Source organism: Hypanus sabinus, chromosome 16 (assembly GCF_030144855.1).
Source record: "Hypanus sabinus isolate sHypSab1 chromosome 16, sHypSab1.hap1, whole genome shotgun sequence".
Taxonomy (NCBI): Eukaryota; Metazoa; Chordata; class Chondrichthyes; order Myliobatiformes; family Dasyatidae; genus Hypanus; species Hypanus sabinus.
In genome coordinates, this window is record NC_082721.1 from 88,998,698 (window position 1) to 89,012,607 (window position 13,910).

At 42.0% G+C, this 13,910-nt stretch overlaps 1 protein-coding gene across 3 annotated transcripts in view; it reads right to left on the reverse strand.

Annotated features, from left to right (window-relative positions):
- The window catches only part of LOC132406557 (collagen alpha-1(XI) chain-like), a 404,353-nt gene that overhangs the window by 260,038 nt on the left and 130,405 nt on the right, over nt 1-13,910 (reverse strand). For all 3 annotated transcript variants that reach the window (XM_059992380.1, XM_059992381.1, XM_059992379.1), the window contains 3 exons: nt 4,837-4,977; nt 4,459-4,506; nt 496-537 (listed from right to left, as the gene is read on the reverse strand). In XM_059992380.1, coding sequence (XP_059848363.1) covers nt 496-537; nt 4,459-4,506; nt 4,837-4,977 — 231 coding nt within the window. The remainder of the gene's footprint in view (nt 1-495; nt 538-4,458; nt 4,507-4,836; nt 4,978-13,910) is intronic.

Consider the following 13,910-nt stretch of genomic DNA (forward strand, 5'->3'; position numbering starts at 1 on the left):
AAGGATTTATGGATTGAGTACTAATAAAGGGCCTCGCCTTGCAAAGTCAGCTGCTTATTTCCCTCCAGTATTTTGTGTGTGCTTGCTTGTGTAAATTTGAAGATCATTGACTGCTCTGATCCCACCAGATGAAAACCTGGATCCAGGAAGCCAGAACTTAACCTGCTGCACAAATACTAATAGTGCGTGAGGGCAAAGTACAAGTTCACCTTGGTCAATGGGCAAGCTTACATCAGCAAGTATTACAAACAACCAGCCTCTCACATCATGGACTCCTGTGCAGAACACAGCATTTAATCTGAATGTATAACGGGAATGACCGTAACCAGTCAAAAGTACAAGATGATTTTGAGTGGCAGATTGATGTAAAGTATCCCTACCAGATCTCACTAGCTTAATAATCACAATCTCAGACACTTATAACTACAAGAGATCTTGTTCTCACTTAGAGACATGACATACAACTCAAGATCGTAAAAGATGCAGATAACTCACCTGAGGTCCTACAGGTCCTGGGGGTCCAGGCAAGAGCATTCCCTTCAAATGAAACAAATGAAAATGTTAATCTTTTAATTCAGTTACTCCTTGCTACCTCCGGAAAGCAAATATCATAACCCAAGACCCTCCATCCCAATCATTTTCTCTTCTCTCATGGTTAGTATAACTTTAATACAGCACAAGTGACCTGGGCAAACACGAGGAAATCTGCAGATGCTGGAAATTCAAACAACACACACAAAATGCTGGTGGAACACAGCAGGCCAGGCAACATTTATAAGGAGAAGCACTGTCGACATTTCGGGCTGAGACCTGGGTCTTGGCCCAAAACGTCGACAGTGCTTCACCTTATAGATGTTGCCTGGCCTGCTGTGTTCCACCAGCATTTTGTGTGTGTTGTTTGACAAGTGACCTGGGTTCATTTTGATTACTATCTGTGAGGAGTTTGTACATTCTAACCTGTGACAACATGGGTTTCTTCTGAGTGCTCCAGTTTCCTCACACATCCCAAAGCCATATGTGTTAGAAGGTTAACTGATTGCATGGAAGGTCTGTTACAATGCTGTATCTCTAAATAAAATAAATAAAAATCTCCCCTTCCCATTACGCAGAAGAAAAAAAAGCATGGAAGTGTTTACCACTAAGCTGGCACGCATCTGTCCTGCTGAAATGAGATTCTTGAATAGACCCCCGTACAAGAAAGCTGAACCTCATCACAGCCTTGCAACTTACTGACTGCCTGCACTGTGCTTTCGCTGCAACACTTTATTCTGCATTCTGTTATGGTTTTTTCCTCAATGCAGTGATGTTTTGAAATGATCTAAACAGCATGCGACACAAAGATTTTCCATGCACATCAGTGTTATGACAATATACAAATCACAATTGCAATGACTCAATGCAGCCACCTCCCAGCCTTCCAGGGTTCAAACTTTAGGATTTAGGAGCTATTAGTTTCTGTACTGAATGCTCACAAATAGGAATTGGGTTATTGGTAAATTGGTTCATCATTGCCACATGCACAGAGGTCCATCAGAAAACTTAGTTTTGCTTGCAGTGCATACGGATCATTTCATTACAACAGTGCATTGAGGTTGAACAAGGGAAAACGATAACAGAATGAAAAATAAAGTGTTAGAGTTACAGAGCGATAATAAGGTGCAAGACTGTAATAGGGTAGATTGTGAAGTCAGGAGTTTTATCTTATTAGAGCATTATTTTAAGCTAGGAATATTTCAGTTTTAATGGCTAATTCCATCATTGTGGCAGGTAGAATTCAAAATGGTTGAATTTTCTTAAATCAGTGGAGGTTATCTAAGGTGGCGGCAATTTTTAGCATGTCTCCCACCATGCATTTGGCTAACAGCACTATCAGCAAAGTCAAAGGAAAGCACAGGAAATGGCTGTTCCTGATGTCAGCGTGTGAAAGCTTAAAGACACATGTTGGCTTGGCATTCCTTTGCTTGCTACTGGTCAGAGTGTCCCTGCCAAGTGTTAATGTCTACTGTATGTCAGATATCATCATCTGTCTTCTGAACTAAAGAAAAAAGATAGTGAGATGTAATACTTTTAAATTGTGTTTTACTTTCTAACCAGAACAGGTATACTGCTGCTCATCCACGAAATTTTGAAGATATAATTTGTAAGGATTTGGAGAAGGGTGAGTGAAGGGGTGGGCTAGAACAGGACAAATATTTGGAGTAGGGTAGTGAAGAAAAGGGGATGAATAGGAAGTTTTCTCTATTTCTCTAACTGTGGAGGAACAGAGGATCACGACAGAACACTGCTGGTCAATCAGAGAGAACGAGTCACCATCTCAGGTGGGTGACCTCCCACAGAACCTGGAAAAGGCAGAAAAGCAAGAAATGCAATGTTGTTGAGGAAGAAACAAGAGGTGAAGGGAAGGTGGTGATAGGATGGAGACCAGGACATGTGTGCTGGCATTGAGGGAAGGAATAATGCAGAAGGAATTGAACAGCAAATGCTGCAATGAAAATGGATGACATTCTACAAAACCAGAGACATCAGAAGAGAGAGAAACATGTGGGGTTGATGAAACAGTGCTGCTTGGGGAGCCACTGCCTTAAGATCTAGCCTCACCCCCAGTGCTGTCTGTATGGATTTTGCATTTTCTGCTTGTATCTATGAGGGCTTCCTGTGGGGCTCCATTTTCCTCCTAGATCTACAAAGTGTGAAACTTGGTGGGTTAATTGGCCACTGAAAATTGTCCCTAAAATGTAGGTGAGTGGTGGAATTTGGGGAAGAGGTTGGAAAAGTGGGGAAAATACACTTGGTGAGCACTTTATTAGGTACTCCTCTATAACAGCATGTTAAAAGCATGCACACATAGTCAAGAGGCTTAGTTGTTGTTGAGAACTTCAGAATGTGACCAAGGTGGCTTTGACCGTGGAATGATTGTTGGTGCCGGTCAAGGTGGTTTGAGATTCTCCAAAACCGCTGTTCTCCTGGGATTTTCAAGCACACCAGTCTCCAGAGTTTACACACCCAATGAGTAGCAGCTCGGTGGGTAAAAATGCCTTGTTAATGAGAGAGGTCGGAGGAGAATAGCCAGACTGGTTGAAGCTGACAGGAAGGCCATAGTAACTCAAATAACCTTGTGTTACAACAGTGGGTGCAGAAGAGTTAGATCTTGAGTTGGTTGGGATATAACAGGAGAAGATCATGAACAAAGACTCTGTAGCCACCTTATTAGGTGCAGGAGCCATTGAGTGTAAATTGTGTTTGGGTAGAATTAGTGGTTACTAGTTGATGAGAATGTGTTGTACCTCTCTCTGACCCTGTGACTCTAAAAGCTATGAATATTGGATGTGTAGATGCCTAGCTGAAATGTCTGATGTTAACCCACACCACTAGGTTCAGTAACAGTTACTACCTCTCAAGCATCAGGCTCTTGAACCAAAGGAGGTAACTTCACTTGCCCCATCATTGAAATGTTCCCACAACCTTTCAAGGAATCTTCAGCTCATGTTCTCGATATTTATTGTTTACTTATTTATTATTATGTTGTTTTTCTTTTTGTATCTGTATAGTTTGTTGGCTTTTGCACACTGGTTCAACAGCCAAGTTGGGCAATCTTTTATTGATCCTGTTATGGTTTTATTCTATTATGGATTTACTGAGTATACCCTCAACAAAATGAATTTGTGGATTATATACTATGACATATATGTATATTGATAATAAATTTCCTTTGAACTTGGGGCTGGAAAGCTGTAGTGAGCCCTCTCAGAAGGTGAGGTGTTGTTCCTTTAGTCTGCATTGAGCTTTGTTGGAAATGTGTAAACGCAGTCAGGGTGAGAGTGCATCAGAGTTTGCTGAAGCTTGGATCAGTGCTGCCGACAGAACAAAAATGTATGGAAAGTGCCAGAAAAAACTCAGGAGAGTTTTGAGATAAATGCAATACTGGTTGAGATCACAGAGAAGTACAGGACAGAAACAGGCCTTTTGGCCCATCAGCCCATGTAAACTATATGAACTGCCTACTCTCAACAACTTACACAGGAGCATTGCCCTCCATACCCCTACCATCCTTATACCCAACCAAACTTTGCTTAAATATTGAAAAATTGTTCATTCTGACATATGAAATTAGACAAGGATGGTGTAAGTGATGTAGCAGGTGCACAGAATAAAATCTGGGAAGGATAATGGTTAGGAAATTACTAGCAAGTCTGGACATCCTCTGAAGAAAGAGCTGGATGAGTATTTTGAATGAGCTGCCAGAGGATGCGGTAAAGGCGAGAAGTACAACCGGCAAGTGGGATTTTCTCAGGAAGGCAGCTTGCTCCACCTGATGAGTTAGGTAAAGGGGTCTGTTTCCATGCTGCGTAACTCTGCGAGTGGGACTTGAGGCTGGCACTGACAAAGTGAATTTGGGCACAGGAAGTGACGGGGGGCATCTGAAAGATCCCAGATAGATGGTAAGTTTCTTATACTTACAGGTTCAAAAATCGCAGGCTCCCCTTTCTCTCCCTTCTGGCCCCGCTCCTGGAAAATGCAGAGAAACCCGGAATGAGAGTAGTGTGGCAAAAATCAGCCAGAGAGCCAGGGACTGCTCTCCACAATCAATCCCCAACCTTCTGTCCTAATGACCCTCACAGAGTCTGAGGTGCTTTGTGACTGAGTGAGACCATCTGCTTTCCAATAAACACTGAAAAACTTACAGTAGAGTAACAACGAAAAAAAGAATTTAAAATATGTCAGGGTATCAATAGAAATAACATACAACTCTCCAGAAAACCTGCTATACTAGAAACACTAAGGTCTGCCACACCTGCCAATGTAGTCAGGCTGGATTGGAGAAGGTCTCAAACATACCCTTGGCTGTTGTGTTTCATTGTCTTCTCGGGTCCAAGGGTCCTTGAACTCATTGTCATAGTAATTGTAGTGATGCCAGTTGTACTCATGGTGATCATCTGTGATGGGATCTTCCGACTCCCCAGTGATCTCCCACATCGTCTGCAGCAGAACAGAAGAGAAAAGGGGTCAGGAGAGGATCAGTGCACTAACTAAACCTCCAGGCTTAATGAATTTTGTAAGACAGGAATGTTTATATCAATATATGGATCACAGAGTCATGACATGAAATTGGCACTTCAGCCCATGCCATCCAGAGCTAATCCCAGATTGGCCCATATCCTTCTAACCCTGTCCATTTACAGTACGTACCCATCCAAAGGTCGAGTCTTTGAATTACTATAGTTGTACCCACCTCTACTCCTTCCTCGAGGAGCTCATTCCATCTATCTACCACATTCTCTAAGGAAATATTTTTCCCTTCAGGCTCTCTTTAAACCCTTCCCCTCTCATCTCTAATCTTTCCCTTTGGCCCTAAACTCCCCCTACCCTGAGATAAAGTGTGAACATTCACCATATATACCTTTCTAAGATCATCCCTTCACTTCCTACGCTCCAGAGAAAAAAACAGCCTCCTATTCAGTCTGTCTTTCTAAGCCTTCCATTGCCAGTAATGTCTTTGTGAATCTTCTGTGCATCCTTTCCAATTTCATGACATCCTTCCTATAGATAGACATCACAATACGCCAAGTATGATCTCACCCAACATCTTTACAGCTGCAACATAACGTCCCAACTTTTGTATTTATTGCCCTGACTGATGAAGGCAAGTGTGCCAAACCTCTACTTTACCTCCCTGTCAATCAGTGTTGCTACTTTGAGAGAACTAAGTATTGTAGTAATCTGGGGAAGAGGAAGACCAATTCGACCCTTCTGCTCTAGTTGGATTTCAGCTGTGTATTCAAAGACTGCTTCCTTTGTCCTTTGAGGTAGTGAGTTCCTCAAACTCTCAGGACTTGAGAGAGAAAAAAAATCACCTCGCCATCTTAATTGGTGACACTTTATTTTTAACTAGTGACCCCAGCTCTTCCTCTAAAGAAAACATCCTCTCCACTTCCACACTGTTAAATCTTCTCTGGATCGCGTACTATTGAATAGTCAACCATTCGTTCCTCACCAGATTCAAGGAGATACCTCACATTCACTACTCAGTTGGCTCAGCTTTAACATTACTTGGCCGATGATATAGTAACACAAATTAATGGCACAGCCTTCTCAAGCTCTTGCCAGCGAAATACAAAAATAGCAGACGTATCATTCCTCCCCTTGCCTGATTCTTTCTGAACTTCATCTGCACATTCATCACACATTCTCATCCTGATTATTTATCAATGAATGAATACAGCAGAATTCAGCAGAGGCCAGATGGTGTTAAAAATTGTACTCAGAGCACAGAAAACTTCTGCTTATCTTGTATTTTGCACATTGATGCAATTATGAATAAGGCAAGCCAGCAGCTCTAGTTGATTTTGTATTTCAGGAGATTTGGTATGTCACTGAACACCCTGGTAAATTTCTATCCATCTGTGCTGGAGACCAGACCACTTAGACTGTTTGCATCACAGCTTGGTGTGGAGGCTCCAATGAAAAGGATCGCAAAATGCTACAGAGGTCTATAGGCTCAGCCAGCTCCAACATGGGCACAACTCTCCCTCCCATTGAGGACATCTTCTGGTGGTGGTGCCTCAAGGCAACCAACAGAGGACCGTCATTATTCAGCTTATTGCGATGTCTTCTAATGAGAAGAGGTACTAATGAGCCCTCTTCTCACTACCACCATCAGGGAAGAAGTAGGGAAACCTGAAAACCCACACTCAACAATTCAGAAACAGCTTCTTCTCCACTGCCATCAGGTTTCCAAAGGTTCCATGAAACCATGAACACAACCATTTTATTCTTATTTTCCAATAATTATTTATTTTTGTAATTTATGGTCATTTGATGAGCACTAGCCTCCATAGTATCGTGAACATCTTCAAGGAGTGATGCCTCAAAAAGAGAGCAACCATCATGATGGACCCTCATCACCCAGGACATGCCCTCCTCTCATTGCTACCATCGGAAAGGAGGTACAGAAGCCTGAAGGTACACACTCAATGATTCAGGAACAGCTTCTTCCCCTCTGCCATCAGATTTTGAATGGACCCTGAACCCATGAACACCACCTCACTACTTTTTCGTTTATATTTTAAACTACTTATTTAATATGACTATTTAACACACACACATACATTCACTCATATATATTTATCATACATAACAAATATATATACACACACACTACTGTAATTCAGAGCTTTTTTCTATTATCATCTATTGCATTGTACTGCTGATGCAAAGTTAACAAATTTCACGACATATGCTGGTGATATTAAACTTGATTCCCATTCTGATTCTTTGCACTGTACTGTTGCAGCAGAATAACAAATTTCACACTGGATGAGTCACTGATAATAATTCTGATTTATGTAAGCAGAATTGTCATAAACCTGATAAAAACTTCCAAGAACATTGTGCAATTTCTTGATTTTTCCCTAATGTACAATGTGAAGAAGCATTTTTAGATTATTTACTTTTATACACAAGGGCAATACCTTGGTATCTTAGCAGCAGCATCCACACTGAAGACACAAGACAGCAGATGCTGGAAATCTAGAGCAACAAAAAATCTGCTGGAGAAACTCAGTGGAGTGGGGGGGGGGGGGGAGAAACTATCAACATTTCAGGTTGAAACTCGGCATCAGGTCTGAGAGAGGGCTGGTGGTTAGTATAAAGAGAACCAGGGGACAGAGGCCAGAATATATACCAATGTGTGATGTACAATATTTGAGCAATTCTCATGCAGCCAGGAGTCTCATTCTCCAGAGATGCTGCATGGCTGAATGTATATTGTAGTTTGTGTTTTCTCTCACATTTAAAAGAATTAAATTTACAGCTCTCCTGAGACTCGATTCTTCTCAAAGAATATCCGGCAAGTAGTGGCAAATTTTCTGGTACAATTTTCAGTGGTACCAACAAGGGAAAAGGATCTCACACAATAATCAGACCTCAACGGCCACTGCAGATAATTGAGTGGCAAACATTCCCAACTTGGGAATAATTTGCCTCACAACACATATAGACCATTGAATGGTTCAGGGAACTACAGGGGGAATGTCAGAGGCAATGTTTGTTTTACACAGAGAGTGGTGGGTGCACAGAACATGCTGCCAGGGGTGCTGGGAGAGGCAGATACATGAGGCACACTTAAGAACTCTTAGGTAGGCAAATGGATTGTAGAAAAATTGAGGGCTATAAAAGATACAACAGCAGAATTAGGCCAATTGGCCCATTGAGTCTGCTCCGCCATTTCATTATGGCTGATTCATTTTCTCTTTCAGCCCCAATCTCCTGCTTTCTACCCATTTTTCTTCACGCCCTGACTAATCAAGAATGTATCAACCTTGCCTTAAATATCCTCTATGACTTGGCCTTCACCTGCAGCAACAAATTCCACAGATTCATCACTCTCTGGCTAAAGGCAGCGTACATCCTTAAAGACCATGACATAATCATGGATACTGGAGTATTCGAGATATCTTCAAGGAGTGGTGCCTCAGGAAATGTCATCCATTATTGAGGGCCCCCACCACCCAGGACATACCCTCTTCTCATTGTTACCATCGGGAAGGAGGTACAGAAGCCTGAAGGCACACACTCAATGATTCAGGAACAGCTTCTTCCCCTCTGTTATCCGATTTCTGAATGGAGATTGAACTCATGAACATGACCTCATTACATTTTTATTTCTATTTTTAAACTAAGTTTGTATTTATTTAATTTAATGATTATATATATTATGTGTGTGTGTGTGTGCCTGTGCATGTGCGCATGTGTAATTCATACTTTTTTTCCTCTGTAATTATGTATTGCATTCTACTGTGCCACAATGGTTTCAAGTTTCATGACATATTCTGGTGATATTAAACCTAATTCTGATTCTGATGCTGTTGTAGGAGGAAAGGTCTAGATTGATCTTGGAGTAGGTTAAAATGTCAGCACAGTCTCATGGGTCAAAGAGCCTGTAGTGTGCTGCAGTGTTCTATGCTCTTCATCATACGTATGGCTATAACCAGCGCACCAAACGTGAGTTGGAGAACTCTGAGACAGGAGGCGGCCAACAGGTCCGGGAGCAAAGTTTAAAAGGGGAAAGCTTCATGAAAACTCGGCTATAACTGGTGCACCATTCGTGAATTGGAGAACAGGGAAGGTCAGGCACAAAAGAAAGACACTGCCTAGCGGAGCGGTCATCAAAGGAGCCGTCTGAGTCAGAGTAGTAGGGCTTGGGTAAGGTAAGTGGATCTCGTATTTTTTCTCCTTGCATTTACATGGAGGAATAGTGAGCATGTCTGTAGGGTTAGTACTTTGCTTTGGATGTCAGATGTGGGAATCATGGGAAGCTTCCTGTCTCCCAAAATGGCCACATCTGCTCCTGAGAGACCGTGTTAGGGATCTGGAGCTACGGCTTGATGACCTACAGTTTATTAGGGAAAGTGGGCAGGAGATAGATAGGAGCCACAAGGAGTTAGTCAGCCTGAGGCTGCAGGAGTTAGATAAGTGGGTGACTGTCAGGGAAGGGATGGAAAGAGCTCAAATAGTAGAGAGCACCCCTGTGGCCATCACCCTCAGTAAACGTTACCTCATTTGGATACTGTTGAGGGTGGTGACCTGACAGAATGACCACAGTGACTGGTTCTGGTCTCTAGCACTGAGCCAGGTTCCATGGTGCATAAGAAGAAGATGAGGAATGTGGTAGTCATAGGGGATTCCATAGTGAGGGAAACAGACATGAGGTTCTGTCAGCCTGACAGAGATACCTGCATGGTGCGTTGCCTGCAAAGTCTTGGATCGGCTGCAAAGTATACTGAAGGAAAAAGGTAAACAGCCAAAAGTCTTGATACACATTGCTACCAAAGACATAGGTAAAAAAAAGGGAGGAGGTCCTGAAGAGAGAATTCAGGGAATTGGGTGGGAAGCTGAAAAGCAGGACCTCCAGGGTAGTAATCTCAGGATTGCTGTCTGTGCCACGTGCCAACGAGCGCAAGAACAGCATGATCAGGCATGTTAATGTGTGGCTGAGAGACTGGTGTCGGGTCAGGGCTTCAGGTTCCTTGATCATTGGAGCCTCTTCTGGGGGAGGGACGACCTGTACAAAAAGGATGGGTTACATCTGAACCCAAAGGTGTCCAATATCCTGGCAGGCAGGTTTAATAGAGCTGTTAGGGAGGGGTTAAACTAATTTGCAGGGGCATGGGAACCGGATTGATAGGGCTGAGAAAGTGGAAAACAGAAATAAATCAAAAATAGCGTGCAACTGTGATTTTAGAAAGGACAGGCAGGAGATGAAGCATAATCACAGCCAGTGGGATGAGTTACAGGGCAATATAGGTGTGGTGCAGTTAAAACAGAAAGCAACAAATACTAGACTGAAAATTTTATATTTGAATCCACATAGCAAAAGAAATAAAATGAACGATCTTGAAATTCAGCTACAGATTGGCAAGTATAATGTTGCGGTCATCTCTGAAACTTGGCAACAGGATGGCTGCCATAGGAAGCTGACTGTCCAAGTATATACGGTTCCTCTGAAAGATAGGTTAGTAGGCAGAGGGGGTGGTGTGGCCTGGGTATAAGAAAAAATATTAAATCATTAGAAAGGGATGACATAGGATCAGAGGGTGTAGAGTCTCTACGGGTTGAGTTAAGAAATAGCAAGGGTAAAAGGACCCTAATGGCAGTTGTGTACAGGCCTCCAAACAGCAGCCGGGATGTGGATTACAAATTACAGCAGGAGATAGAAAAGGCGTGTCATGCTAATCGTTGGGGATTTTAACATGAAAGTGGTTGGGAAAACCAGGCCAATCCTGGACCTCAAGAGATAATTTGTAGAAAGATAGGGATGGCTTTAGAACAGCTTGTTGTTAAGCCCACTAGGGGATCGGCTGTGCTGGACTGGGTGTTGTGCAATGATCCAGAGAGCTTAAGGTTAAGGTACCCTTAGGGAACAGTGATCACAATATGATCAAGTTCAGTTTGAAATTTGAGATGGAGAAACTAAATTCCAATTTGTTGGTATTTCAGTGGAATAAAGGAAATTACAGAGGCATGAGAGGAAAACAGGCCAAGGTTGACTGGAAAGGGACACTAGCAGGAAGGACAGCAGAGCAGAAATAGCTGGAGTTTCTGTGAAAAATGAGGGAAGTGCAAGACAGATATATTCCAAATAAGAAGAATTTTTTGCATAGAAGAAGGGCACCACCATGGCTGACAAGTGAAGTCAAAGCCAAAGTAAAAACCAAAGAGAGGGCATACAATGAAGCCAAAGCTAGTTGCAAGATAGAAGATTGGAAAGCTTTTAAAAATTTGCAGAAAGGAACTAAGAAGGTCATTAGGAAGGAAAAGATGAATTATGAAAGGATCTGGCGACTAATGTCAAAGAAGATATTAAAAGTTTTTTGAGTAAAGGGTAAAATAGAGTTGAGGGTAGATATAGGACCAATAGAAAATTATGCTGGAGATATTGTAATAAGAGATGTAGAGATGGCAGAGGAACTGTATGTGTATTTTGCATTGGTATTCACAGTGGAAGATACCTGTAGTATTCCAGACATTTAAGAGTGTCAGGGAAGTGAAGTATGTGCAGTGAAAATTGTGACTGAGAAGGTGTTCAGGAAGCTTAATGGTCTGAGGGTGGATAAATCCCCTGGACCTGATAGAATGCACCCTTGGGTTCTGAAGGAAGTAGCTGGAGAGATTGCGGAGGCATTAACAATGATCTTTCAAGAATCGATAGATTCTGGCGTTGTACCGGATGACTGGAAAATTGCAAATGTTACTCTGCTATTTTAAGAAGGGTGGAAGGCAGCAGAAAGGAAACTTGTTAGCCTGACATCTGTGGTTGGGAAGTTGTTGGAATTGATTGTTAGGGATGAGATTACAGAGTAGCTGGAGGGACATGACAAGATAGGCCAAAGTCACCATGGATTCCTGAAATGAAAATCCTGGCTGCCAAACTTACTGCAATTTTTTGAGGAAATTACAAGCAGGGTAGACAAATGAGGTGCAGTAGATATGATGTACAAGTACTTGGATTCTCAGAAGGCCTTTGACAAGGTGTCTGTTAGCAAGATAAGATTTTGTGGAATTACAGGGGAGTTAACAGCATGGGTGATTGGCAGAAAACAGAGAGTGGGAATAAAGGAATCCTATTCTGGCTGGCTGCTGGTAACCAGTGGAGTTCCACAGGGGTCGGTGTTGGTACCACTGTTTTGTACTATGTGCATCAATGATTTGGATTAATAGATTTGTGGCTAAATTTGCTGATGATACAAAGATAGGTGGAGGAGAGGAAACAGAGAGCCTGCAGAGAGACGTAGATAGTTTAGGGGAATGGGCAAAGAAGTGGCAAATGAAATACAATATTGGAAATCATACACTTTGGAGGAAGAAATAAACAGACAGACTACTATTCAGGTGGGGACAGAATTCAAAATGCAGAGGTGCAAAGGGACTTTGGAGTCCTTGTGCAAGGTACCCTGAAGGTTAACTTCCAGGATGAGTCAGTAGTGAAGAAGGTGAATGCAATGTTGGCATTCATTTTTAGAGGTATAGATTATAAGAGCAGGGATGTGATGTTGAGGTTCTCTAAGGCATTCAAGAGACCACACTTGGAGAATTGTGTGCAGTTCTGGGCTCCTTAGTTTAGAAAGGATATACTGACATTGGAGAGGGTTCAGAGAAGATTCACAAGAATGATTCCAGGAAAGTCTGGCAGCTCTTGGGTTGTATTCCCTAGAGTTCAGGAGAATGAGCAGGGGTCTCACAGAAACATTCCGAATGTTAAAAGGCCTGAACAGATTAGATATGGCAAAGTTATTTATGGTAGGAGAGTCCAGGACAAGAGGACACAACTTCAGGATTGAAGGACATCCATTTAGAACAGAGATGCAGAGAAATTACTTTAGTCAGAGGCTGGTAAATCTGTGGAATTTGTTGCCGCGAGCAACTATGGAGGCCAAGTCATTGGGTGTGTTCAAGGCAGAGATAAATAGGTTCTTGATTAGCCTGGGCACAAAAGGGTATGGGGAGAAGGCAGGGGAGTGGGGATGACTGGAAGAATTGGATCAGCCCATGATTGAATGGCGGAGCAGTCTCGATGGGCCAAATGGCCTACTTCTGCTGCTATATCTTATGGTCTTATGGGTACAATGGAATCAGGAGCCAGCCTTGAAGCAGTAGCTGGTTTTCAACTGTAGGCTATTAAACTTCGATAAACTAATTACCAGAATCTCAATTTGTGGGTGTCACCTTAGTTTAATTATAAGAAAAACATTTGAAAAACCAATGCAAGCCTGACAATTACAATCAAAAAACTGTTGATGGCACACAAGACCATTTTGTCCATAACTCAATGCCAGTTCCAACACCAGTGCCATTCCCCCCATTTTCCTGGAATTCTCTTTAGAAGACTGATTTGTTCAGTTCCTCTCTTCCCAAAGGTCAGTTTCAGATTATAATTCCAGTCCAAGTAAAATTTATCGTCACAATTCTCTATTATTTAAACTTTGTGTCTTCTGATCCTTGGATAGGATACATTTCCCAACATTAAACATTCAGTTTATATTATTACTATTTATTTAAAAACAGCCAATCATAATTTATTACTATTTATATTTGAATTGCAATTTGTTGACTTCTGCTCTGTATGACATTCCATTGATCCCGTTAGAGTTATTATTCTATGGATTTGCTAAGTATGCCTGCAGGAAATTGAACTCAGGGTTGAATATGATGACAGATATGTATTTGTGATGTATTGTTCTACTGCTCCCTGTGTCATTTTCCATATCCCAGGGAAATCCCAGATATTTCATGAATAATGTTCATGGAGTTCAGGCAGGGAGGGAGATTCCATGTCATAGGAATGAACAGTTTGTTTTGCTGACACAGTTATGAATGTTGGTCAGCCCATAGTATCCTGAATAAATGAAGAAAAC